The 25,803-nt window shown below is 39.8% G+C and overlaps 1 protein-coding gene across 1 annotated transcript; it reads left to right on the forward strand.

The window, feature by feature from the left end:
* Positions 1-19,607: 19,607 nt before the first annotated feature.
* LOC100014592 (kelch repeat and BTB domain-containing protein 8-like) lies at positions 19,608-23,786 on the forward strand. The gene is given in 2 exon segments (XM_056821289.1): positions 19,608-21,152; positions 21,316-23,786. Coding segments are annotated over 2 exon segments (1,653 nt in total). The 5' UTR covers positions 19,608-19,646; the 3' UTR covers positions 21,463-23,786.
* Positions 23,787-25,803: the final 2,017 nt, after the last annotated feature.

Consider the following 25,803-nt stretch of genomic DNA (forward strand, 5'->3'; position numbering starts at 1 on the left):
AGTGTTTAGAGCACTGGGGAGAAATGGTTTAATTGGTTCTCAGAGGAAGTCATTAGCTCATTAGTGTGGGAAAAACTAAAGATGAAAAACAATGGGGGGCCCTACAAGGTGGAATAGATGGGCTTAAATGAAGGGTAAGATTGGCTTCTTTGAATATGAAGAGAGATTTCCTGTGATCCTGTGGGCAGAGAGGAAAAGGAGGAAGCTGAACTCCTTACCATCTCAAGGAGGGGTGGGGTAAGGGGTAAGTGAGATTTAGAGTATAAGAGCTCTGTAGAGAGGTCCAGCTTGTGTTCTGTGAAATATGAGGTGAAGTTCTCAGCTCAGAAGGTGAGGCAGGGGTAGAAGGAAGCCATGAGGGAGAGTTAGAGACCAGGGGAATATTTGGGAGGCTGCTGTGCTGGGTGGCAAAGGGAATCATGAGGGTGATATCACAGGATTGCCTGGCCATGGTGAGGACCAGGTGAGGTCTGGGAGTCTCAATGTAGAGTGGAGCCAGGCAGCTGGTTTCCTGATTTTCCTTTTTTTCCATAGACTTGCAGCTCATGAACAGGAGTAAAGAGTACTGCTTTACTTAAACTTTCCCATAATCATCAGCCCAGGCCCTTTCTTGGTCTCTGGGGCTCAGTCTTTGTTCTGTTCTTGGATAATCAGTGAACACAACATCTTACTTTAGGCAGATGAGAGCCTAGAGAGAAGCCTCTGTGATCTTCAGGATTGGGTCTACTCTAGTTCTGTGAATCTTAAAACTGCTCAGACTCTACTTCAGAAGATTTGATTAAGCTACTCCCCATTTTTAGCAATGGAGGTACTTGGTCACGAATGTATTGAGAACTTTTAAAATTACTCCACCCTACTCAGACAGTGCCTTAGGGGAAGATAAGGTTGTAAACTCCAGATTGAACAATGAAAGCCCCTAACTCATTCTTATAGTGAAACTAAAACCTTAAGCTTGGTCTATTTTTAGATCTAATACAAAAAGGTGCTCAGTACCTATAAAGGTTAAATTAATCACTAAAAGGTCAAGCAACTTACAAAAGGCAAGTTTAACAAAAGAGGTGTGAAGTTTTAGTCTACCCAGAGAAGGTGAGAACAAAAGATGAGAACTAATAAACCTCTAATATATGTATTTATTAATAGAGATTTAATTTTAATTTTTACCATAGGATGAGATTTCCTCGGGGCTGGGATTGGTTATGAGTTGGGAGAACAGATAGGAGAAGATGGGGTGTTAGAAGATAGATCTGGGGAGGTAAAGTTAGCCAGAAGGTGTGGAGCATGAGAAAAGTTGCAGTCTCTACATAAGATACAGGAGAGAGGTTTCCCATCTTTATTTCAAGAGAAGTAGGATTGTCCTCTGAGTGGTTCAGGAACAGGCCTGCAAAATTCAGTTGTTTTGAATTGGATCTGAATTTGTCATTAGACCATGTAAAAATTATTTGAAATTGTCCATTAGAATTTGCATGCCAGCCTGCATTTTTTTGTCTGAACATTGATGATCAGGAAAATAAAATTTCCTAGGATTATAAGCAGGAGGAGGTAATCATGAGCCTTAACATTCAGAATTGGGCAAAAAAAAAAAGGCTTTCATTCAGAGAAGCATTTATGCTTTTTAGCATTTTAATTAAAAAAATAAGAGAAGGGGAAAAAGATAATTTTGAATGTATGTTGCTAATTTTGGTTTATTTTATATGAATTTTTAACATTTTTATTATTTAAAAATCATTGGGTTGGTTATCGTGTAAGTGGAGAGGTAATTTCGCTTATTTTATTTATTTATGATTTTGTTGAATTTTTATTAATGGGAAAATATATATTTTTAAAATCTGTAATCATTTATTTATTGATTCCTTCTCCTGGCAAAAAACAGCCACTGCAGCTATGCAAGAAAAGGGGTGGGGTGGGAAGAAAGTAAAATTTTAATTTTTTGTGTTCAATATTGATCACTAGTTGCCCATAATGGAGGATATGACTATAATACCGGGTGGGGTTTGGGTATGCATTTTTCCCCAAAGCAAAGTGGCTCTGGAGGAGATGGGAGGAGATGGGAGTTTGGGTAAAGCAGAAAGAGAGCTAGTAGTTAGGTAGCCTTGGTTTGGTGAAGGAGGGCCAGGACCCCTCCACCCGCCAAAGCAAAGAATCTGGAAGAGTTTAGGAGGCAACCAGCTGCCCTGCACAGAAAGGGACTCCCATTACTCACCAGTTGTCACTTAGGTAAGTACAGCAATGGAAGTATCAAGATGTGGAGCAGGACTGGCAGAAGTCACAGGAGCATGAAGCGTGGGCAAGGTGCTGGCAGACAGTAGGGGAAGATCGAACTCAACTGTAGCCGGGCAGCTGGGGCAGGAAACACAGCAGGAAAAAACTCAAGTTCTTGTTTCTTCGTAGGTTTGACAGATTGGAAATTTTAAAATTAATATGAAATGCCCCAAGTATTATATTTAGTAATACTAAATTTCACTTGAAGCCAAGGGAAAGTAAAAGGCTAGAGAAGCTAAGAGCTCCCCCACCTCCATATGGAACCAAGAGTCAGGGCTTTGCAAACCAAAACTAAAAACCCCAACCATGTCATGAGACAGTACACAGAAGGGAAAAGGGAATTGTGGGAAATGTAGTCCTAGGCACACATTCTAATACATTTTTACTGTTTGTTTCTTACAGAAGGAAAGATTAGATCTGAAATGAAGGCATATCCAACCGAGATGAGCCTTCCTGTGGATGAAATGGACCTACAAAGATTCATGAGTGATGGTCCTGATGACTTTTCTTTCAAAGAATTCTTTGTTCCACCTCCAAATTTATCTTATATCGAACATCAAAGAATGCACACCGAGGAAAAATCTCGTGAAAATTGTCAGAGGGGAAAGACTTTTATGTACAGGTCCAATCTTAATGGACATCAAAGGATCCACACTGGTGAGAAATCTTATGAATGCATGCAATGCGGAAAGACATTCATTCGGAAAGGCCAACTTACTATACATCAGAGAATTCACACTGGGGAGAAACCTTATGAATGTATGCAATGTGGAAAGACATTCAGTCAAAGAGGCCAAGTTACTATACATCAGAGAATTCACACTGGGGAGAAACCTTATGAATGTATGCAATGTGGAAAGACATTCAGTCAAAGAGGCCAACTTACTATACATGAGAGAATGCACACTGGGGAGAAACCTTATGAATGTATGCAATGTGGAAAGAAATTCAGGCAAAGATTCCAACTTACTATACATCAGAGAACGCACACTGGGGAGAAACCTTATGAATGCAGGCAGTGTGGAAAGACATTCAGTAAGACTAATAGTCTTGCTAGACATCAGCGAATTCACACTGGGGAGAAACCTTATGAATGTACGCAATGTGGAAAGACATTCAGTCAAAGAGGCCAACTTACTATACATGAGAGAATCCATACTGGAGAGAAACCTTATCAATGCATGCAATGTGAAAAGACTTTCAGTCGGAGACACCATCTTGTTGTACATGAGAGAATGCACACTGGGGAGAAACCTTATGAATGCAAGCAGTGTGGAAAGACATTCACTCTTAATTCCCATCTTGCTGCACATCAGAGAAGGCACACTGGGGAGAAACCTTATGAATGCAAGCAGTGTGGAAAGACATTCAGTCAGATTTCTATTCTTTCTGGACATCAGAGAATCCACACTGGTGAGAAACCTTATGAATGCATGCAGTGTGGAAATACATTCAGTTGGAGAGGCCAACTTGTTGTACATCAGAGAGTGCACACTGGGGAGAAACCTTAAGAATACAGGCTTTGTGAAAAGATATTTACATGTAGCTCCAGTCTTGCTATTTTATGAAGGGAATTTAACTTTCACCTGTCTGGGGAAACATACCTGGCATGAACCTGGACTTGACTCAGGGATAAGAATAAACTAGAAGCCTTCCCAGTATCAACAGAACTGAATGAACCATGCCAATGACCACCACTGTTTTCAGTTTTTTAAGAAAATTGCTAGCTAGGGTAATGAGAGAAGGAGAAATAAAGTAATCAGAATAGGCAATGAGGAATCAAAACTATCACTTTCCATGTGGTATTTTAATATACATAGAGAATTAGCCAAACAGTTGTAAAAATAATTAGCAACTTGATCAAAGTTGTAGGATGATAAAAGGAAACCACAGAATATCAAACAGGGGAGATATGGAAATAGGAATTCCATTGAAAATTACTGTAGACAATATGAAAACCACCTGGGAGTCCAAGATAACAGAACTTTATCTGCTACCCTAGAATTTTCTGTAGACTTTATATTAATCTATCGTTCTTCATTAGTAAAGGCTACTGCATTTGGCTCCAGCATCTGAGCACAACAGAAGGCAGTGGGAGCCGATCATTCATTGCTCCAGAGAAGGGAGAGGGAGCATTTAGATGAAATTAGCCCAGTTTTTGAAATCAGCCTCAGACATTTCCCAGTCTGATGATCTTTGATAAACTGCATAATCTCTTTGAACCTCCTTTTCCCCATCCTGTAAGAGGGAGATGATAAAAACAAGGTTTTGTGGGCCTTATATGGGGTCATACACGTGCAGTGATTTCCAAATCCAGATCCTTCTCCAGGGATGTCTTATGATCTGGCAGTGTCAAGGTAAAATAGCTTGGTTATTCTAGTTAATAAATGTACTTGACTAGGAGTCAGGAGCTGAGTGAGAATGGGAAAATTTTGATAAAAATTGTTATTTTAACTATTAAAAAGAGCCATTGTGTGAGTGGACATTCCCTTATGAGTTCCTGTTTCTACGTGCCTTGTAATAATTTAAAATAATACTATTTCTTTCCAGATATATATATTCTATAAAGTTTATTGGAAGGGTACACAACTATTCCCCTACGTAACCTGACCATGTGGTGCCTAGCCTGCCCGTCTCTTCCTCATTCCCCCTTACCTGCCTGCTCTGTCTCTTCTCATGGTTCTTCTGATTCCTCTTTATTGGTGTCCCCTGATTCTGCCCCAAACCTTAACTTTTGTTGATGTGCAGAATGTACACCGATACAAGCCTGGTGCAACTGTGATATGTCAAGAATGTTTGAAAGGCAGGTAAAGCTACTCAGGAAGGGCAGGGGATAAGTTTCCTTTACAAAATTGCCCTCTGATTCTTTGGGAGTCCTTTCTCCCCAATAGATCATTTAAATAAAACTATCTTATAACTAAATACCTTCTAGCTAAAAGTACATACAAGATTGCCTTTTTCTAAGAGGGAGTTACACTAGTTAATGATGGGAGTAAAATGCAAAAAACTGATTGAAAGATGCATTGACAAAATGCCAACTAGGATGTAATCCCCTTTGGACTAAGAGTTTACATTCAGAAGAAGTATGTTCAATCCTCTTCAATTCTGTTCATTATATCCCAAATTTCATTCCAGATATTTTGATGCAGTGTGTATCTTCATCAGATATCTTTAGGGCACTTTCTCCAAAAGGATCCACTTTCTTGATTTTGGGGTGTTGACAAGTTTCTCTTTCTGAAATTTCTCCAAAATGTTTTAAATCTTGAATTTTAGGATAATTACACAATCGACGAGAACAACACTGCTATTGAAGACCTATTGAGCAAGAAGAACAAAGCCTTTATGGAGTGGCAAAATAACCCAAACTCTGCTCCTAAAAAGGACAGATTCAAGTCTCTCCAAGCCAAGGTGCAGCGTGAGATCAGGAAGATGCAAGACTGATGGTGGGAATAAAAGACAGAAGAAATCCAGTGGTTTGCTGATATGAAAAACTACAAACAATTTTTCAGTGCCCTTAAGACTGTCTACAGGCCACCAAAACCCACCACCACTCCCTTGCTATCCTCTGACGGTGACACTCTCATAAAAGATAAAAAAGGCATCAGCAACAGGTGAAAAGAACACTTCAGTCAGCTTCTCAACCAACCCTCTTCAGTTGACCAAAGTGCCCTTAACCAGATCCCCCAAAACCATACCATCGAACAACTTGAGGTCCCTCCTTCAATAGAGGAAGTTCAAAAAGCCATTAAACAAATGAGTGCAGGCAAGGCACCCGGTAAAGGCGGGATCATTAAATAGAAAGGTGCTCCAGGCATTCCACATATTACTGACCAGCATATGGGAAGAGGAAGACATGCCCCCAGAACTCAGAGATGCCTCCATCGTAGCCCTATACAAGAACAAAGGCTCACGAGCAGCCTGTGACAACTACAGAGGCATCTCAGTACTCTCAACTGTCTGAAAGATCATTGCCCGTGTTATACTCAACAGACTCCTGTCATCTGTTTCAGAGCAGAACCTGCCTGAATCACAATGTGGCTTCCTATCAGATTGCAGCACCATCAACATGGTCTTCACAGTGAGGCAAATACAGGAAAAATGCCTTGAGCAGAACCTGAGTCTCTACATTGTCTTCATAGACCTGACAAAGGCGTTGGACACAGTGAACAGGGATGCATTGTGGGTGATCCTCAGCAAGCTCGGCTGCCCAGCAAAATTCGTCAAACTGATCCAACTCTTTCATGTCGACATGACAGGGGAAGTCCTATCTGGTGGAGAGACTTCAGATCACTTCAACATCTCCAATGGCATGAAACAAGGCTGTGTCCTCGCTCCAGTACTATTCAACCTATTTTTCACCCAAGTATTACGACATGCTGTGATGGATCTAGACCTGGGCGTCTACATCAAATACCGACTGGATGGCTCACTATTCGACCTTTGCCGCCTGACTGCAAAAACAAAGACAACAGAGAGACTCATCCTGGAAGTTCTCTTTGCAGATGACTGTGCTCTCATGGCCCACCAAGAAAATCATCTCCAAACCATTGTGGACAGGTTCTCCACCGCAACAAAACTGTTTGGCCTGACTATCATCCTCAGCAAAACAGAGGTGCTGTTCCAACCTGCACCAGGGAGGCCAACAAACCAGCCGTGCATTACAATCGAGGGCACGCAGCTTTCTAACGTCAGCACTTTCAAGTACCTGGGCAGCACCATCGCCAACGAAGGGTCTCTAGATGATGAGATTAATGCCAGGATCCAAAAGGCCAGCCAGGCACTTGGGCGGCTGTGCTGCAAAGTCCTCCAACACAGAGGTGTAAGCACTGCGACGAAGCTCAAAGTGTATAACGCAGTGGTCCTCAGCTTGCTCCTGTACGGTTGTGAAACATGGACACTGTACCGGAAGCACATGAAACAACTGGAGCAATTCCACCAATGCTCTCTCCGGTCAATCACGAGGATCCAATGGCAGGACTGAATCACCAATCAGGAAGTCCTCAATAGAGCCAACTCCACCAGCATCAAAGTCCTGGTCCTCCAAACCCAGCTATGATGGTCTGGACATGTCATCCGCATGGACCCACAGCGAATACCAAGACAGGTATTCTAGGGTGAACTGTCAGCTGGACTCAGGAAACAAGGCCGACCAAAGAAAAGATTCAAGGATCAGCTAAAGTCCAACTTGAAGTGGGCTGGCATTACACCAAAGCAACTAGAACTTGCTGCCTCTGACAGAAGCAGCTGGCGAACCCACATTCACCATGCGCCGCCACCACCTTTGAAGATGAGTGACGTCGACGTCTTGCTGCTGCACGTGAACGCCGACAACAGGCCACAACTGCACCTCTTGTAACAACTGGCGTCCCATGCCTCATGTGCCAGAAACTCTGTGCCTCAGCCTTTGGACTCCAAAGCCACATGAGGGTACACCATAGATGAAACTGCACAAAGACAATAGTCATTCTCAATCACCGAGAGACTACTACTACTACTACTTGTAAGGGAGCTATGATCTCTCCTTGCTTTGCCTTTACAACTGCTTCATCTAATTCTTTTATTTCCTTCCTCAATGTCTCTACTAATGTAGCATCTTCCTTATCCTTCTCACCCTGTTTTGCAGTCAAATCCTTCATTTCCTTCCTTAATGCTTCCACTAAATCAGTGTTCTCCTCCTTTTCATTCTGTCCCTCACAAGCATAATCTGCTACTCTTCAATCCTTCAAGGTCCATGGTAGGCCAATGTGGACAGCTAGTCATACAATAATTCCTAACTACCGTAGAACTGTTTTTCACAAATTGCATTCTGATTTGTCTAATGTCTCATTCTCTATCCAGATCAAGTTCAATATATCTTCCTCCCAGCTCGATAAGTCTATCCATAAAGTGGGCAGGATTTTTGCTATCTTCTTGCTTAAGATTTTCAAATTTAGTCCATGTACCAGGGCAATCAGAGCAGGCTCTCTTAGCTTTTATCAATGCCTTTCTAGCCTGGCATTGTTTTAAGTAATCTTGCTCTGAATTTGGGTCCCTCTTGGAATCTTCAATTGGCCAATGAGCCATTCCCTCTCCTTGGGCCTGATTAACAAGAGAAAGAATCTAATTCCTTTCCCTTTCTGTTATCAAGGCCTGGAGCAAATTTTCTACATCAAGCTATGTGGGATTATATGTGCAAAAAATGCTTTCAAAATTATTCATCACCACCACAGGATCAGCTTTCTACTAAATCTCTGTCTGTTATATGTAGGGACAACTCTTAGAGGGAAAAGATCTTTATTTGAATCATCTGTGGCAACTGCTGCTTGGCCTGTATTATTGTAACTCTTGAAATTTCTCAGACTTGTGAATGTTAAAAAATTTCCCCATTGGGGAAATTTCAATGGGAACAATTCCCTACTGGGAACATTCCACATTTGGATGTGAGAACTCTACTTGGATCAGAAATGGGAGGACCTCTACTCCACCTGTACTTAAGACTGCTTTAAGGGAGAAAACTCCTTTCTAAACAATGAGGGTACTTGGGCCCATACTTATAATGAGGCAAAAAGTTCTATAAGCCATGCCTATTTTTAGAATTAATACAATGGGGTGCTAAGTACCCATTAAAGGTCAGGCAACTTGTAAACTTGCCAGGAGCAAAGAGGTGAAAACTTATTCAGAAGTTTTTCTGGTTCAAATGTACTAAAGGGATTAGTCGACCCAGCAGTGATGGGCTGTCCTTTAGAAAACGTCTACTGTGATTGGTAGATGGAAGAACTTAGGGGAGGTGACATAGAAGAAAACCCCGTATATAAGAAAAAGCAGAATCTCTTGAAAGACAATCTCTTATGAGGCTCTCTTGAGGAAAATCCTTTTGAGGAAGATCTCTAAGGAAGCTCTGGAGAAGGGAAGCTCTTGGAGGACAATCTCTAAGGAGGTTTCACTGGAGCTCCTCTGAGGGAACTCTGTCCCTCTGGAGGCTCTTGAGAGAGGCCCTTTGAAACAGTCTCTGGCTGGAAGGCTCTTTGAGGAGGACTCTGGCTGGAAGTCTCTCTGAGGAGACTCTGTCACTAGAATCTTTGCTTAGACAGACCTTGTGAGTGATAAAAGACTGACTGACTGATCTCTCTCTCTTAAGACTCAGGTCTAGGCCATATTGGCTTGAGGCCCTTCATACTTATTCCTTTCTTACTCTCTTTCTCTCTTTCTTTAAATCCTCATTGTATTATTAATTAAATTCTCTATAAAACCCAGTTGACTTGGGTATATTCATAATTGGGAATATTTCCCTGGTGACCACCTTATATTTGATTTAAAACCAAGACACTGTAGTGAAACATATTTTCTGCGGTCACATATTTATTCACCCACTCTTATATCTATCACAATTTATATCTTAACTATTTTAATTATAACAGTTTATTGCTTTAACTATTTTAAATGTTACATTCTGGAGTTCACTGGAGTGGATTGTGTTGAGGCTGGTAAGGGAAGGGGGTGGTGTGGTGGAATGGAGCTGGCCAGCATGTGGTGAGGCAGAGGGAAAGGATTGGGAGTGGGGATGGGGGTGGGGTGGAGATGAATATTGGAGGGGCTGGGGGCATTTTGGGGAAGAATGAGTTGGGTCTGGGGTTGGGGCAGAGAAGAAGGGGGTGGGATCGGGTATGGGGTGGAGAGGAATAGGATGGGTAAGGTCTAGAGGGGTCACAGTAACGTGGGAAGGAAGGAGGGTATGGAAAAGGATGGAAGTAAGGATGGTACAAGTGGGGATAGGGAAGATGGGTGGGCAAAGGAGGGTAGGGAGGTATATTGGGAGGAAAGGGATGGGAGGAGTGGGGAATGAGCGAGATCTGATAAGGAGAGGACCTGAGCAGTTCAAGTCCTGATTTGGGTTGGTATGAGGTGCAACCCCCTCACAGGCCATGTGGGATGACAGAGCATGTTTCTCGCTAGATTTGAATGAAGGAGTTATACTATAATGGTTTGGTTCCAAAGAAAGGAAGATTTCCTTACTGGAGGGAATGTTTGATTCATCAACATGATATACCCATAAATACCAGTATTTATAATCTCCAAAGATTATAAATTATAAATTTATAAACTCTTTGTTTTTAATGGCCAACTTCAAACCTTTTAAGATCTTGAAGTCAAAAGAGCCACATTTTGGCCAGGTAAAAGATATGTCCATCTATGCCTTTCATAGCATTCCAGCTTCTTTCATTGTCTTCAAAATCTACTTAGGCAAATTTGGATTATTCTAGCAATTTAGATATTTGTACAGGGCTGAATCAGGAGGAATATTTCCTGATTTCCTTTGAGGTGTTGCACCATTTCCCATATTTTCTAGTCTTTATGTCCTATTTAAGCTAGTTTGAGTATTGCTAAATGATCAGCTTAAACTATGAAAAGATCCTAAAACATTAAAATAGAGACACAAAATTCTGCAATGTTATTGTGAGGCAATAAGAGAAGGCTTAAAACAAAAGGCTAATCTAAGGAAACAGTTATTGTTGCACAGCAATAGTATTAATAATGAATTGTATTCAGTGTAATAATTGTTGTTAATAATTAATAACAAAGGCATTTATTATAATTCTGGAGATTTTTTCTTAGGTAGCTGATTGATGGCTTGTTCGATTTATTTATTTTTATTTTTTTCTTTAATATCTTTTTCTAAGGTAGCCTTATTTAGGTATTATATTTCTTTTTGCTAATCAGAGCAATTTGTGTTTTTACAAGTATTCAGCCATTTCACTTACATCATTAGAGTTATTGTGTACTTCACTTCACATCAGTTCATACAAGTCTTCTCAGGTTTTTCTGAAACTTATTCAACATTTATTTCAAAATAATAATATTCCTTTATATTTCTATAGCGTAACTCATTCAATTATTCCTAAATTCATATGAACCCACCCAGTAGTTCATTTACTCCATAAAAAGAACTAGTATAATTTTTTCCCATTGTTCTTTTTCCTTTAAAAAAAAACTCTTTGAAGTACATGCAAAATATTATTGTTATCAGGTCTAAGGACGTGCATGATTTAGGAAATTTTGAGGCATAGATCCAAATGTCTTTTGTACTCGCGGGGCATCAGGAACCAAAGGTTGACAGGTAACTGAGAGATAAAAAGAAATACCACTTCCCTTCCAGGCAGAGCTGTCCCAGAGAAAAAGGACTTGGATCTCTGACCAGAGCTGAAGAGTAAGAGAAAATCTCCTTCAATTTTGGTTTCTCTTCTCTTCTCTAGATAATTGTTATCTGTGATCCCCTTAGTACATTGAAGAAAAGATGTCTAATTCTTTGTTAATTATAATATCTATTTATTAGTTGATAGGTCTGGGATGGTAGATTAGGGAAGAAGGAAACAGGAGGTCTCTAGTCTATTTTCCACTTAAGGTTTCTTCAGGGGTTGAGGCTCAGATCTCAGGACCTAAGTCCCAGAAGACCTTAGGATCTTTGTGGAGTCAGGTTGAAGTAATTTCCAGACACAGAGATACAGCTTTGAAGGAAAATCTTCAAGGTGGATCATCTCTTGCCATCCCCAAAGGGAAAAAATGTCTATCCACCACTTACAAAGAAAGATGGTTTATCTGGGTGTCTTCAGATCAGTGAGGGATTTTTAGACAGCTATGCTCCCTTTCTCCTCAGTTCATAAGGACAAGAAGAATAGTATATTCCCAACTGTTCACCTGCTTTTCTTAGCTGGAAATTCCAGTCCAATCCCCCATTGGCAGCCAAAGTTCTATTTCCTTCTTACATAAGATTTCATTGTAAAATCCGGTTTTTGCAATATATTATATCTCTCTCTTGTCCACACTTTCCATAACAGCTAAACCATGCCTCAGTGTCACAATAATGTCAGTTTTCCCATAGCCCCTCCAACCTTTGTTCTTTTCTTTTGTGGAGTCCCAGACCCACAGGGCCCACAAGAGAAGGGGTTCTCCTTTGTGGTGGGAACCCAAGGAGAGGCAGGGAATCTGAGAACCAGGGTGAAGAATGACAGACACAGACAAATCAGTGTTTAAATAGGGCAGGCAAACCCCTATGATATTCTCCTTGGAAGGAAAATATAAGAACTATGGAACAGGAGGTAGAGGAGGAGATTAAGGTAGAGAATGAAAAGCCGAGAGGGGCTAAAGCCTTGGGAGAGGAGAAGGTTTACTAGAGATAGAGAGAGAGAGAGGTTCCTAGAGCAGAGAGAAGATCCAAGAGAAAAATCGTGGGGCCCACTTTGTTTTTATTCCCGTGTGATTAGGGAGGTGCACTCAAGCATGTAGCGATCACGTTACAAAGCATAGACAATTAAGATTGGGTGGCAAGGTGAAGGTGCTTGACCTTTTAGGTACTAATTTAACCTTTAAAGGTACTGAGAACATTTTTGTATTTGGTGGGCGTCCTCTGGCTTACACACCTTTTCGAGCACCTACAGATAAATTTCATAGCAATTCCAAAGGCTGGACATTATAAATTTTGTCTAGTTATAGTACGTCAAATGACCAGATGGCCAGAAGCATTTCCTGCAACCCGAGCCACAGAGACTTTTGTTGCTAAGGTGCTTTTAAAAGAAATTATTCCTCGTTTTGGCCTGCCAGCATGTATTGATTCAGATAGAGGAAGTCATTTTACTGATTCTGTCTTAAACCAAATATATTCTTGCTTGGGGATAACTCCAAAATTCCATGTTCCATATCATCCCCAGAGCTCAGGCCAAGTTGAAAGGATGAATAAAGAAGTTAAAATGATGATTGGCAAATTTTGCACTGAGACACATTTAAAATGGCCTGAAATTCTCCCTCTGGCCCTTTTTTATCTTAGAAGCAGGCCTAGAGGAGACTTACACATCTCACCATTTGAGATGCTTTTTAGACATCCACCTATACAGACTAAACCTTTTCCCCCGGCATATACCTCACTATTAGGGCGAGATACTACTATTGCTTCCTATATACAGGAATTACAGCTTAAACTGCATGAACTCCATGAATTTGGAACTGCAGTACAAGCTGGGCCACTAGACTTTTCACTTCACAACCTGAACCCTGGAGACAAGGTGTATATACACTTCACAACCTGAACCCTGGAGACAAGGTGTATATTAAGAATTTCCAGCATACTGGAGCAACTCAGCCCTCGTGGGAAGGATTATCCCAAATATTGTTGTTTAGTTAAAGAAGAAATCATAGAAACAATTAATAATTTCATTGAGGAAAATGACAATGGCGAGACATCCTTTCAAACCTTTTGGGATGCAGCCAAAGCGGTAATCAGAGGTAAATTCATATCCCTGAATGCTTATATTAACAAACTAGGGAGAGCAGAGATCAATCAATTGGAAATGCAAATGAAAAAACTCGAAAGCCAAATATTGTTAACTACTCCAACATCTATAAAGTTTGGAGGATTCTTGTATTCATTGCTCACATGTAAGGAGAGAATCTTCTGTTGAGACTGATTGACTCTATCCTATTACAGGCATTGGAGATAATAATCCATAGACAAGTGGATGGTGATTTTTTGAGGACACATTGAATTACTCATTTTTTCCTTATTTTTTATTGCTTTTCTTTTATTTTGATTAGAATATTTGTTTTTTTTCCTTTATTTTGCTCATTTCTTATACTAAAGGTACATATAATTAATAATATTTTTTCTGCAGTAATATAAGTTTAACATATATATTCTTGCTATAATATCAATGCATACCCAAAAGGCTTTAAAATATGGATACTTGCCATTTATTGATAAAATGTTATGGGACTATGATTAATATTTGTGTCTGATTCTAGGAAATGGGATAAGAACAAGGAGCAGAGACTTAACCTGAATAGTGCCCAAAAGAGTACACAGGACATACTATTGTGGACTTGAGGTTGCGATGCTTGACACATGTTAAGTTGTAGGACTTCTTTGTATCTACACTCTTTGTGAAGTACTCATAGAAGTACAAAATTTGACTATCATGCTGGCTCCCTATATCCCTGAGAATGACTAAAAATCAGAAGAGGGAATGACACTTCCCTATCAAAATAGAATTCTTGTTTTTTTTTTCTTTCTTATATTATGGCAACTTCCTGTAGTCTTGGTTGCAAATGGGTAAGTGAAATATCACTGCATTCTGTCCTACAGACTTGTGGGATAGAAATTACTTTAAATTGGAACTATACAAGGGCTTATTTTCCATTTTTTTCCTTATGTTTTTGGTTGTGTTTTTCTCTTTTTTTGATAATTGACTCATACACACCTATAACTTAACATTGCATCCTGAGCTGAACTGGATGTTTTTTAACACCCACTTCAGGGGGAGATTGTAGTTTAATAAAAATCCAAGATTTTTGATTTTTTGTTCAAGAAAAGATCTTCAAGGAAGAAGTTTGCTAACTCCTAAACCCAGAGAATAAACTGTTGCAGAAAGATTCCAGAAAACCCACACTATATCAAGAAGATCAAGAATGAACTTTGGATGTGGTTGATTGAACTGAAGTTTGATTGAACATTTATTTGTAAATGTACACTTTCATGTCAAGGGGATTGCCCAATAAGATCAGGAGTGAAACAGGGATGCCTATTATCACTTGTATTATTTAATATTGTACCAGAAGCACTAGCTATAGCAATTAGAGATGAAAAAGAAATTGAAGTTATTAAAATAGGCAATGAGGAGACCAAGCTATCACTCTTTGTAGATGATATGATTGTTTACTTAAATAATCCTAGAGAATCAACTAAAAAGCTAGTTGAAATAATCAACAATTTTAGCAAAGTTGTAGGATACAAAATAAACTCGCATAAGTCATCAGCATTTATATATATATATATATATATATAATATATATACACATATATTATATATATATATATATCCAACCCATTTCAGCAGCAATAATTAGAAAGAAAATTCCATTTAAAATCACCCTAGACAAAATAAAATACTTAGGAATCTATCTGCTGAGACAAACTGTAAACCTTAAAATATCTTAGACTTATAAATGTTGGAAATTTCACCATTGGGAAATGTCATACTTGGAACATTTCTTTCTGATAGTCTATTGGAATGTGAAAACCCTTGGCATGGGAGGTTCCTCCTCCTCCCTTCCTAAGATTACTTTAGGACAGAAACCTTTTGCTGAACAATGGAAAGGGCTTTGACCTATGCTTAAGCACAGAACAGGAATTTCTTTGAGTCATGATTGATTTTAGAATTGATACAATAGAGATACTTGGAATGACAGAAACAGGTCTTGGAAATTGCAATCTCCACCCTACTCAGTCCTAACAGGATTTAGGAAGGGCTGTAGCAAAAGATCAAGATTTAGTTATTTGAGAATATGACCTTCAACAGACATGTGCAAAGCCACAGACCTCTGGGCGGTCCTGGGTTAAGCTAGAGCCACCATTGGCACAGGGAAGAACATGGACAGTGATTGGTAGCTGTGAGAACTGAGGGGAGGGAACTTGGATGGTTTCCTTAAAGATAGAGGGGTCTGAGGACTGAGAGGTTGGTTGGAGAGTTTTTTGGGCTCTGAGAGGTTGTGCTGCTCTGAAGGAAGCTGGAGGTGGAGGCCGCTGAGACTATTCTCCATTTTGGTCACGTGAGTAATAGGGACTGATCTCCTTTCTTTGCCTTAGCTATCTAGGGGCTTGGGCCTTTTGGCCCAGCCTAAACAGAAGGGGTATTTAAGCCCTATTCCCTTCTCTCCCCTTTCTCTCTCTCTCTCTCTCTCTCTCTCTCTCTCTCTCTCTCTCTCTCTCTCTCTCTCTCTCTCTCATTCCTTTCTTCCTCCTGTTTGTAATTAAACTCTATAAAAGGTTGACGGCTGACTTGAGTTTTCATTTAGGAATTACATAGCTGAATTCCTTGGCGACCTTAAATTAATATATATCAGTCTTTTAAAGTGATTTCCTTGTCACAAAACAGGAACTATATGAACACAACTACAAAACACTCTCCAGACAATTAAAACTAGATCTAAACAATTGGAAAAACATTGATTGCTTATGGGTGGGATCAGTTTATGAATTATTGCACAGTGTGGAAAAATTGGGTGGATGGACTACTTACTATTTTTTTCTTGTTCATCTGGGAAAGAAAATAGAAAAGGGGACCAGAGGAATATTTTCTCTACAAAAACATGGCTATCTCTGAATGAATAAGAATGGCTAATATTTGTGCAGGATGTTAACCTATAAAAAGCTGTTTGTATAGATGAACTAAGAAATAATATGTGCCTCCATGATTGGAAGTCATGAATTAAAATTGAAATTGTTTCTGACCTTTGGCTCAAACCAGTCAGTCCCACACTATGGCCTCTTTACAAATGGTAAAATCTTGACCATATGGAACATTTGGAATAAACTGTCCCACTGTTACCAAAGTTTCAGTCCCATTTTGAAAGAACAAGTACTCCAAAATGGTATAATAGTCCTCAGAATTTTCTGTATCATCCAAAAATACTTGGTCACCAGCTCTATTGTCAAAGTGGATTTTCTTCAGAAATTTGTGGAGCTCAAAGTGAAGAGAAATATCAGTCACTGGCCAGTGCTCAAAGACAGGCCTCTTTCCAAAGTAAGATGAATAGCCTATCTAGGAGATCCTTGTGCTCATGGCCCAAAGTTAGTGCTCTTGTTTGGTGTGAGTAATAAATATTTTCTTTTTTGTGAGAACCAACTTAGACAGTAGACTGTATTCTATGGAATAATTTCATGGTTTCAGGCCTAGTGGCATTGATTTTTAACTACACTATTAGATGTTGAATAATTGTTGGCTAAAAAGATGTGAATTGAATTCTAATAAGAATGTCCATTCATCCCTGCATGTAATGCTCACAACATCACTCTAGATTGGCAAAGAGTTCACATAGATCTTAAACCCAGGCCTGACCTAGGTTCATATTAACATTTTTTTTTGTATTCAAGAGATATCATATTGAAATGTCATTGAAAGAAATATTATCCTTTATATTTTATTTTAGTTCCTTCACACACTCTATTATGGCTAGTCCTATCTTTTGGGTTATGGCTTGAACTCTACATGTGTAAACCTTAAAATTTCTTAGACTTATAAATGTTGGAAATTTCGCCATTGGGAAATTTCATACTTGAAAAATTTCCTATTGATAGTGGGAACTCTATTGGAATGTGAACCCCATTGGCATGGGACATTCCTCCTCCTCCCTTCTTAAGATTACTTTAGGACAGAAACCTTTTGCTGAACAATGGAAAGGGCTTTGACCTATGCTTAAGCATAGAACAGGAATTTCTTTGAGTCATGATTGATTTTAGAATTGATACAATAGAGATACTTGGAATGACAGAAACAGGTCTTGGAAATTACAATCTCCACCCTACTCAGTCCTAACAGGATTTAGGAAGGGCTGCAGCATAGATCAAAATTTAATTATTCCAATCTCTACCCTACTCAGGGTAACAGGATTTAGGAAGGGCTGTAGCAAAGGATCAAGATTTAGTTATTTGAGAATATGACCTTCAACAGACATGTGCAAAGCCACAGACCTCTGGGCGGTCCTGGGTTAAGCTAGAGTCACCATTGGCACAGGGAAGAACATGGGCAGTGATTGGTAGATGTGAGAACTGAGGGGAGGGAACTTGGATGGTTTCCTTAAAGATAGAGGGGTCTGAAGACAGAGGGTGGTTGGTTGGAGAGGTTTTTGGTCTGAGAGGTGGTGCGTTGAGGATTGGCTCTGAAGGAAGCTGGAGGTGGAGGGCCCTGAGACTGTTTCTCCATTTTGGTCACGTGAGTGATAGGAACTGATCTCTTTTCTTTGCCTCAGCTATCTAAGGGCTTGGGCCTTTTGGCCCAGCCTAAACAGAAGGGGTATTTAAGCCCTATTCCCTTCTCTCCCCTTTCTCTCTCCCTCTCTCTCTCTATCTCTAATTCCTTTCTTCCTCCTGTTTGTAATTAAACTCCATAAAAGGTTGACTGCTGACTTGAGTTTTCATTTAGGAATTACATAGCTGAATTCCTTCGCGACCTTAAATTAATATATATCAGTCTTTTAAAGTGATTTCCTTGTCACACATGATAGCTCTTGCCTCTCTATTTTGCCATAACTATTTCCCAATAAAATGCACTCATTCAACCTCTTAGACAAGAAAATTTAGATTAGACACAGCATGTAGCAGTCCAGCCCATAGACATTATGGGGAGACAAGGAATGTGAGTGAGCACATAGCCATCCTGTGCATGGCAATAAATTTTATTGCCAGCGTGGCTGAAGTTTAGGCGCGAAACCTGGCTTTCCTTTGTCTCCCTCTCCCGGGGATAATAACCCCACCTTCACCTTGTCATAAGTTGCATTATCCAATGGGAATACCCCAGGTAACTCATCCATATGTATTGAAGTATCATATAACTGTTCAATATGTATTGAGCTGTCAAGACTATAAATAAACGAGCCCCAGTAAGCTCCGCCCACTTGATCAGCATCCACAGGTTTGATAAGAAGGATCTTCTCCCCTGTCTCTCTCTCTCTCTTCTCTATCTTTCTCACTAAGGCCTGGTCTTTAGGCCAGGCCTGCCTTACTTCCTCTCTTTCTCCTAATGCTACCTAGCATTATCTACCTCCTGTAGTTTCTGATCTCCTTTCCATCTGAGCTAGCTTTATCCTCTGACCAGTATGGTGTTAAGTTGAGATCATTGGGTGGTTTTAGCCTGAATAATTACACTCAGTGGTCGGAGCTTAGCTGTGGCTCATACAAATAATATTTGTCTACTGACTCGGTTATTCACATCTCTAAAGTCGGCTCGTTCATGCCCTTCGCGGGATCAAAACTTCTACTCTATCTCTATCCTCTCTTTCTCACCCCTTGCAGCCTCTCGCAGGCCGGGAGGCTACACAGCATCATGTTTCTTTTGTATAATTTGACACATGTAGGTATTTTATTTCTCAATAGATCGTTAGCACCTTGAGGACAGAACCTCTTTAGATTTTATATTTTCATCTCCATTGTTTAGCACACAGTGTAATAATTAAAATAGTGGTTGTCATAAACTGTAGTGATTAAAATAGTGAAAGACTTAAATTGTAGTAGATAAAAGAGTGGATGAGTAAATTGTGACCACAGAAAATATGTTTTCACTACAGTGTCTTGTTTTTAAATCAATATATAAGGTGGTCGCCAAGGAAATATTCCCAATTATGAAATATACCCAAGTCAACTGGGTTTTATAGAGATTTTAATTAATACAAATGAGGAATTAAAGAAAGTGAGAAAGAATAAGAAAGGAATAAGTAGGCCGGGGCCCCTCCAAGACATGGCCGTGATGGGAGATGCGACCAAGTGTCCGCCACAGCCACCCAACGGTACCCCACCCACCCTACCCGTGGCCGCACCTGGGCCTGTGGACGCCGCCCATGCATGCAGCATCCTCCAGCAGCTCAAGACCATGTACCACGAGGGCCAATTGACTGACATCGTTGTGGAGGTGAAACACGGCAAGACTTTCTCCTGCCACCACAACGTGCTGGCAGCTATCATTCCCTACTTCAGATCAATGTTCACTAGCGGCCTTACTGAAAGTACCCAGAAAGAAGTGCGTATAGTAGGTGTTGAAGCTGAGTCAATGAATTTAGTATTGAACTATGCATATACCTCCAGAGTCGTACTCACCGAGGCCAATGTCCAAGCTTTGTTCACTGCGGCAAGCATCTTCCAGATCCCTTCCATACAGGACCAGTGTGCTAATTATATGATGAGTCATCTGGATCCATAAAACTCTATTGGAGTTTTCATCTTTGCTGATCATTATGGTCATCAGGAGCTAAAAGACCGATCACAAGAGTATATTCGTAAAAATTTTCTGTGTGTCACCAAAGAACAAGAGTTTCTCCATTTAAGGAAAGACCAACTCATCAGTATACTGGTCAGTGATGACTTAAATGTTGACAAAGAAGAGCATGTTTACGACAGTATCATCAGGTATTTTGAACATGAACGAGAGAGAAGAGAAGCACACCTTCCAGAAATATTTGCCAAGTGCATCCGTATGCCACTGATGGAAGATACCTTTGTTGAAAAAATTCCTCCCATGTTTGCAGAGGCCATCGTCCAGAAGGGGCTGTGTAGTGCCAATGGCTACACGCAGAGGCTTGGGATGACTGCATTGGAAATGATCATATGTTTTGATACTACCCACAAACACTCAGGAAAGAAACAAACAGTGCCTTGTCTCGATATAGTCACAGGGAGAGTGTTTAAACTATGCAAACCACCCAATGACCTGAGAGAGGTGGGAATTCTTGTGTCCCCAGATAATGACATTTACATCGCAGGAGGCTATAGGCCAAGCAGCAGTGAAGTTTCCATTGACCACAAGGCAGAGAGTGACTTCTGGATGTATGATCATGCTACAAATAGATGGCTACCCAAAGCTCCTTTACTTCGAGCCAGAATAGGCTGCAAGCTGGTTCATTGCTGTGGGAAACTTTATGCAATAGGTGGGCGCATTTATGAAGGCGATGGGAGGAACCCCCTAAAATCTGTGGAGTATTATGACGGCAGAGATAACTGTTGGACAGCTGTTAGCCCAATGCCTGTAGCAATGGAGTTCCACAGTGCTGTGGAGTATAAAGAAAACATCGATGTTTTACAGGGAGAATCTTTCCTCTGCTATGATCCTCAGAAAGACTACTGGGGCTTTTTAACACCTATGACTGTGCCTAGCGTATATAATGACTCTATCTACTACATAGCTTGAACCTGTGGAAATCATCAGCGTATGTTTACCGTGGAGGCCTATGATATTGAGCTAAACAAATGGTTTTGCAAGAAAGATTTTCCATGTGATCAGTCCATAAATCCATATCTTAAACTTGTACTTCTCAATAATAAACTCTACTTGTTTGTTAGAGCAACTCAAGTAACTGTTGAAGAGCATGTCTTCAGGACCAGCAGAAAAAATTCACTTAATCTGGCCTCAGCCACTTCCCAGCTGTGTGACCCTGGGCAAGTCACTTGACCCCCATGGCCTAGCCCTGACCACTCTTCTGCCTTGGAGCCAATACACAGTATTGATTCCAAGATGGAAGGTAAGGGTTTAAAAAAAAAAGAAAAAAAGAAAAAATTCACTTTACCAATATGATGAGAGTACTGACCAATGGAAGAAAGTATATGAGACTCCAGATCGTCTCTGGGATCTTGGTCGTCATTTCGAATGTGCCGTTGCTAAACTGTATCCCCAAAGTCTTCAGAAAGTACTTTAATGGGTACTAGGCCTTAGTATTTGAGTAGCAACTAAAACTTGAGGTGACATGTCTTACAATAAAACAAAGACGTTCTGCCAGTATTTAATGTAGGCGGAAAGAGTTGTGTACGTCATGGCGATGGGTGCTCTTAAGGACTGCGATGTGGGGAGGGATTTGCTCTCATTCTTGTGATGTTTGGTGACATCATGGATGACAGTGACGAAGTGCAATTATCAGCATTTTTTCTGATATAAATTTAATCATGTCATTCTAGAGGGTTTCTCTGATTAAAAGCAACCAAGACGTCAGAAGAACCAAGACAACTATGTACTACTGCAGAGGCTTGGCTAGCATTACTGGATTTGGATGTCCAAACTGGTTTGAAGTGACTTTCTTTTAAATACGGGTAAAAATTTGAGGCAATATCACTAGGTCTTTGCTTTAGCTGTGACTTAACCAACATAGAGGAACACTACAGTAGGACCTGAGTCTTAATATTGATACATTTTTATGTATGTTATTTCAACTGTACTGAGATGTTTGTTATATATTCAGCTTTTGAGAAAATATTAATCTCAGGAAAAAAAGGTGTTTGGGGTGCTTGTTTGACATTTCCTATGTGGCTTTAAGTCATCCTAATGATATAAATTAGCAATTTTCTGGCAACAAAATGTTTTCAAGTGCCAACACTTGCCATGTGTGTGTGGGGGGCAGATAATCTGGTTAAGGGCTTTTAAACCCAAAGGCGGCTGGTGCTAGTATATGTCCATTCTCGTGTGGCCAGGTACTGTGACCTTGCCTGACTGTGCTTGTCTTCAAAGGGGTGTGCTGGTTTTATGACCAGAGTATATCATCTGTAGACTGCTTTTGAGTTTGAGTGGGATTCTGCATTTAAAATAGTAGCAGAATATGACCATTTGTTCATTTCAATTTCTCTCATTCTTGTTTTTGGAAAATTGAGAGCTTTATAGTTTTGGTTTTTGCATGAAGTTATTTCCAAAACTGGTTAGTCGATTTGGCAGTTGGCTTGTCCTTCCTCTTCCATTTCTGTTCATCCGAACACTGTTGTGTCTATTTTCCACAGAAGATAATGTGAGAATTGGCATTATTTCTGAGGTTTTTTTTTTTTTAAACAAAGAGACTTGGTGAACTTAAAATTTTTAACTTGAGGGTTTTTTTGTTTTTTATATTTAACATCAGATTTATAAAAACTAGAACCCTTTCCTAGGGGTTAGCCTCTGTTTAGCTGAAGGGGTTTCTAAAGGGGAAAAAAGGGTGATAAATTTGATATCTTGTTTTTTAAATCAGTCGTAACATAACTGCATCTTTTGATTCCGTGTCATTCTTCATCATATGTTGATGAATTTCTAGCACTAATCTAAGTACCTTCAAGTGAAGAACAATTCATTTGTAATATTTAAATAAGGCAGATATTTGGATCAGTAACTTATTTTTTTATAGTTCTTTGACTAGTTGACAATAGGAATTAAGTATATTCCAGAATCTGTCCTTATCACAAAAGCAATTTTTATCTTTAAAGAAAAAAAGCTGACATAGTTCTTATTTAAATATTGCACAAATTTTAACGTGATACTGTGAAACAAAAACGTTTTAAACATTGCCTCCTTGCATCACATGCCTCATTTTCCCAGAAACTTTCCAAACTGCTTCTTGGAGAGATGTGTAAGTAGTGAGAGTTTTCTGAAGCAGATTTTAATGTGGATGGCATTAATAATAGAGTTACAATTTAGAGTGAAGTCCTAGAAAGCCAGACCTGGGCTTTCTTGGTATTGGTTACAAGGCTGTTTTGTCGCTAATCATTTTTTTTTAAGTACAATTCAGTTAAGAAAAATGTTCATTTCCCTCTCTCCTCCCCAATTTTTCTTAATCTCTTTATAAACTATATAGTTTTGTGTAAGGCTCTATGTGCAAGCTTCTTGAAGCACCCTTTCTTCCTTTAAATGTTGCATTAGTTTGTAAAAACTATCCTGCAAAAAGTGTTGTTAGTTTTTTGTTTTAAAAGCTTGGTTGACTATTTAGATTTCCTGCTGCTTTTTGTCAATCTGTATTTATTTAGTAGAACAAAATTTTCAGCATATTACTTGAAAACATGACCTAGAAAATTTGAGTTAGCAATTGACTGATCATATGATTGTATAGGAGTACAACATGCTGTAGTTGATTCTACAGTGAGTTTATTTTGTTGATCTGCACTAAAGTACAACTTCTGTTGTTGTCATTATTGTTTTATCCATTTATGCTGAGGGTATGCTCCAAGAAGATAGTGTATTCAAAAGCTAAAGCCTGTAACTTGCCATGGGAATGAAATCTGTTAAATCTTAGGTGTGCATAATTCTTTGTTTAAATAATAATCTAGTGGACACCTTTCACCACTTTCAAATGCTTTCAAAAGAAGGTCTTAAAGTTGGTTTGGTGTTGGGTTTTGCTCTCCAGTTAGAATTTTAAGGTAAATTTTCAATTTGGGGAGAAAATTGGTAAAAGGTACCACAAGCACTATAGGATCAAAAGTTAGGGCTGTGTTGAAAGATTATTTATATAGCATCTTCCGATATATTTAGAAAATGTGAACTAACTTTACAGGAAAGTAAAGTTGAAATTGATTTTCCATCTTCATTTGTTATGGTACACAGCTGATGTTAGATTAAGTCTCAAACCGATTGCCATGGTGCACGAGACAAGGTGGATGTGGTCTGTAAAGGCATCAAATTCACTGTTTAAGGCAGTTTAAAATGGCAGCATTCAATGTTCAGTGCTCAGGTATGTAGTGAGAAGTACTGTAGTCCAGGTGGGGGGGTGGGGGGGAAAATGTGTGGAATTTTTAAACATTTTGCCATAATTGCACAATTTTGCATTTTTACTTGATGTCATTTAAGTTTCTTATAATAAAACCTATTCTTGTTGAAAAAAAAAAAGAAAGGAATAAGTACGAAGGGCCTTGAGCTAACATGGCCTAGACCTGAGTCTTAATAGAGAGATCAGTCAGTCCTTAATCACTCACCACAAGATCTGTCCAAGCAAGAATAGAGACACCAGTTCAGCCAGCCATCCTTCTCCAGGGAGGGATTCCTCTGACTGTCACCAGCTTAATCCTGAATCTGAATCTGAATGCCCCTCTGAATGAATCTGAGCTCCTATTTAAAGGGCATTTTCTCCTCTGTCATCTCCCCTAAGTTCTTCCATCTACCAATCACAGTAGACGTTTTCCAAAGGACAGCCCATTCTGAATTCACACCTGAGTAGACTAATCCTTTTAGTAATCCACACCTGAGTAGACTAGAATCTCTGAGTAAGTTTTTTCCTCTTTGTTCCTTGTAAGTTCACCAGTTGCCTGACCTTTACAGGTACTTAGCACCCCTTTGTATTAGTTCTAAAATAGGCATGGCTTAAGTATGGGTTTAAGCATTGTTCAGCAAAGAGTTTTCTCCCCTAAAGCAGGCTTAAGTATGGTGGAGTAGAGGTCTTCACATTCCTGATCTAAGTTACTTTCACTGCCCAAATGGGGAATGGTCCCAATGGAGAATTTTTAAGGTTCACAATCCTAACCCTATGAAGTAGGGTCTGAAAATTTTAAAGGTTCACAATAGTCACTTTTCATAAATTCTTGATGGTTCATTTGAGAATCCCTAAGTGTGAAATCACATAAAAACATTCCTTTTACGGTGTGACCCTGGGCAAGTCACTTACCCTCCATTGCCTAGCCCTTACCAGTCTTCTGCCTTAGAACCAATACACAGTGTTGGTTCTAAGCTGGAAGGTAATGGTTGAAAAAAAGTTCCTTTTAGTTCAAGTGAAAATATGAAGTAATAAAATGATCTGATCTCCCAACTCGGTTCGGTTTTCCCTGTTTGAGAATATCTACAGGATAAGAGTCTGAGGTCCCAGGCGATAACCAAATAAACGTTTGCCTGGACAGTCCCGTTGCCTTAGCAGCCTTCTCCAGGGAGTGGTGACAAGGCCCACCTAAAGGCGCAGCTCTCTTTCTAGCCAAGGGCTAATGCATTACCCTTCACATGCAGAGCCAATCCACTGACAAGCCTGGCACTTCTTCCTCCATAGAGCCCTACATCTGTCCCCTTCTGGGGTGGCTCCTCATTTCCGCTACAATCAATCGGAATGTTTTTAACTTTAAGAAAATTCACGATCTCACCAGCACTAGCCATGCCAGTGTCACTGGGCATCCCTCCTGCTCCCGCACTCTGCTCTCCCAGCAACCTGGCTCTGTCTGCCCTCTCGGAACCTCTATTAACTTGCCTTACTCTCCCCAAACCCGAAATGCAAACCTGATTAGAATTGTTGCCGGATCATGATCTGAACAGGATGCGTTTATTATTCCTGCTC

The sequence above is a fragment of the Monodelphis domestica genome, chromosome 3 (assembly GCF_027887165.1).
Source record: "Monodelphis domestica isolate mMonDom1 chromosome 3, mMonDom1.pri, whole genome shotgun sequence".
Classification (NCBI taxonomy): domain Eukaryota; kingdom Metazoa; phylum Chordata; class Mammalia; order Didelphimorphia; family Didelphidae; genus Monodelphis; species Monodelphis domestica.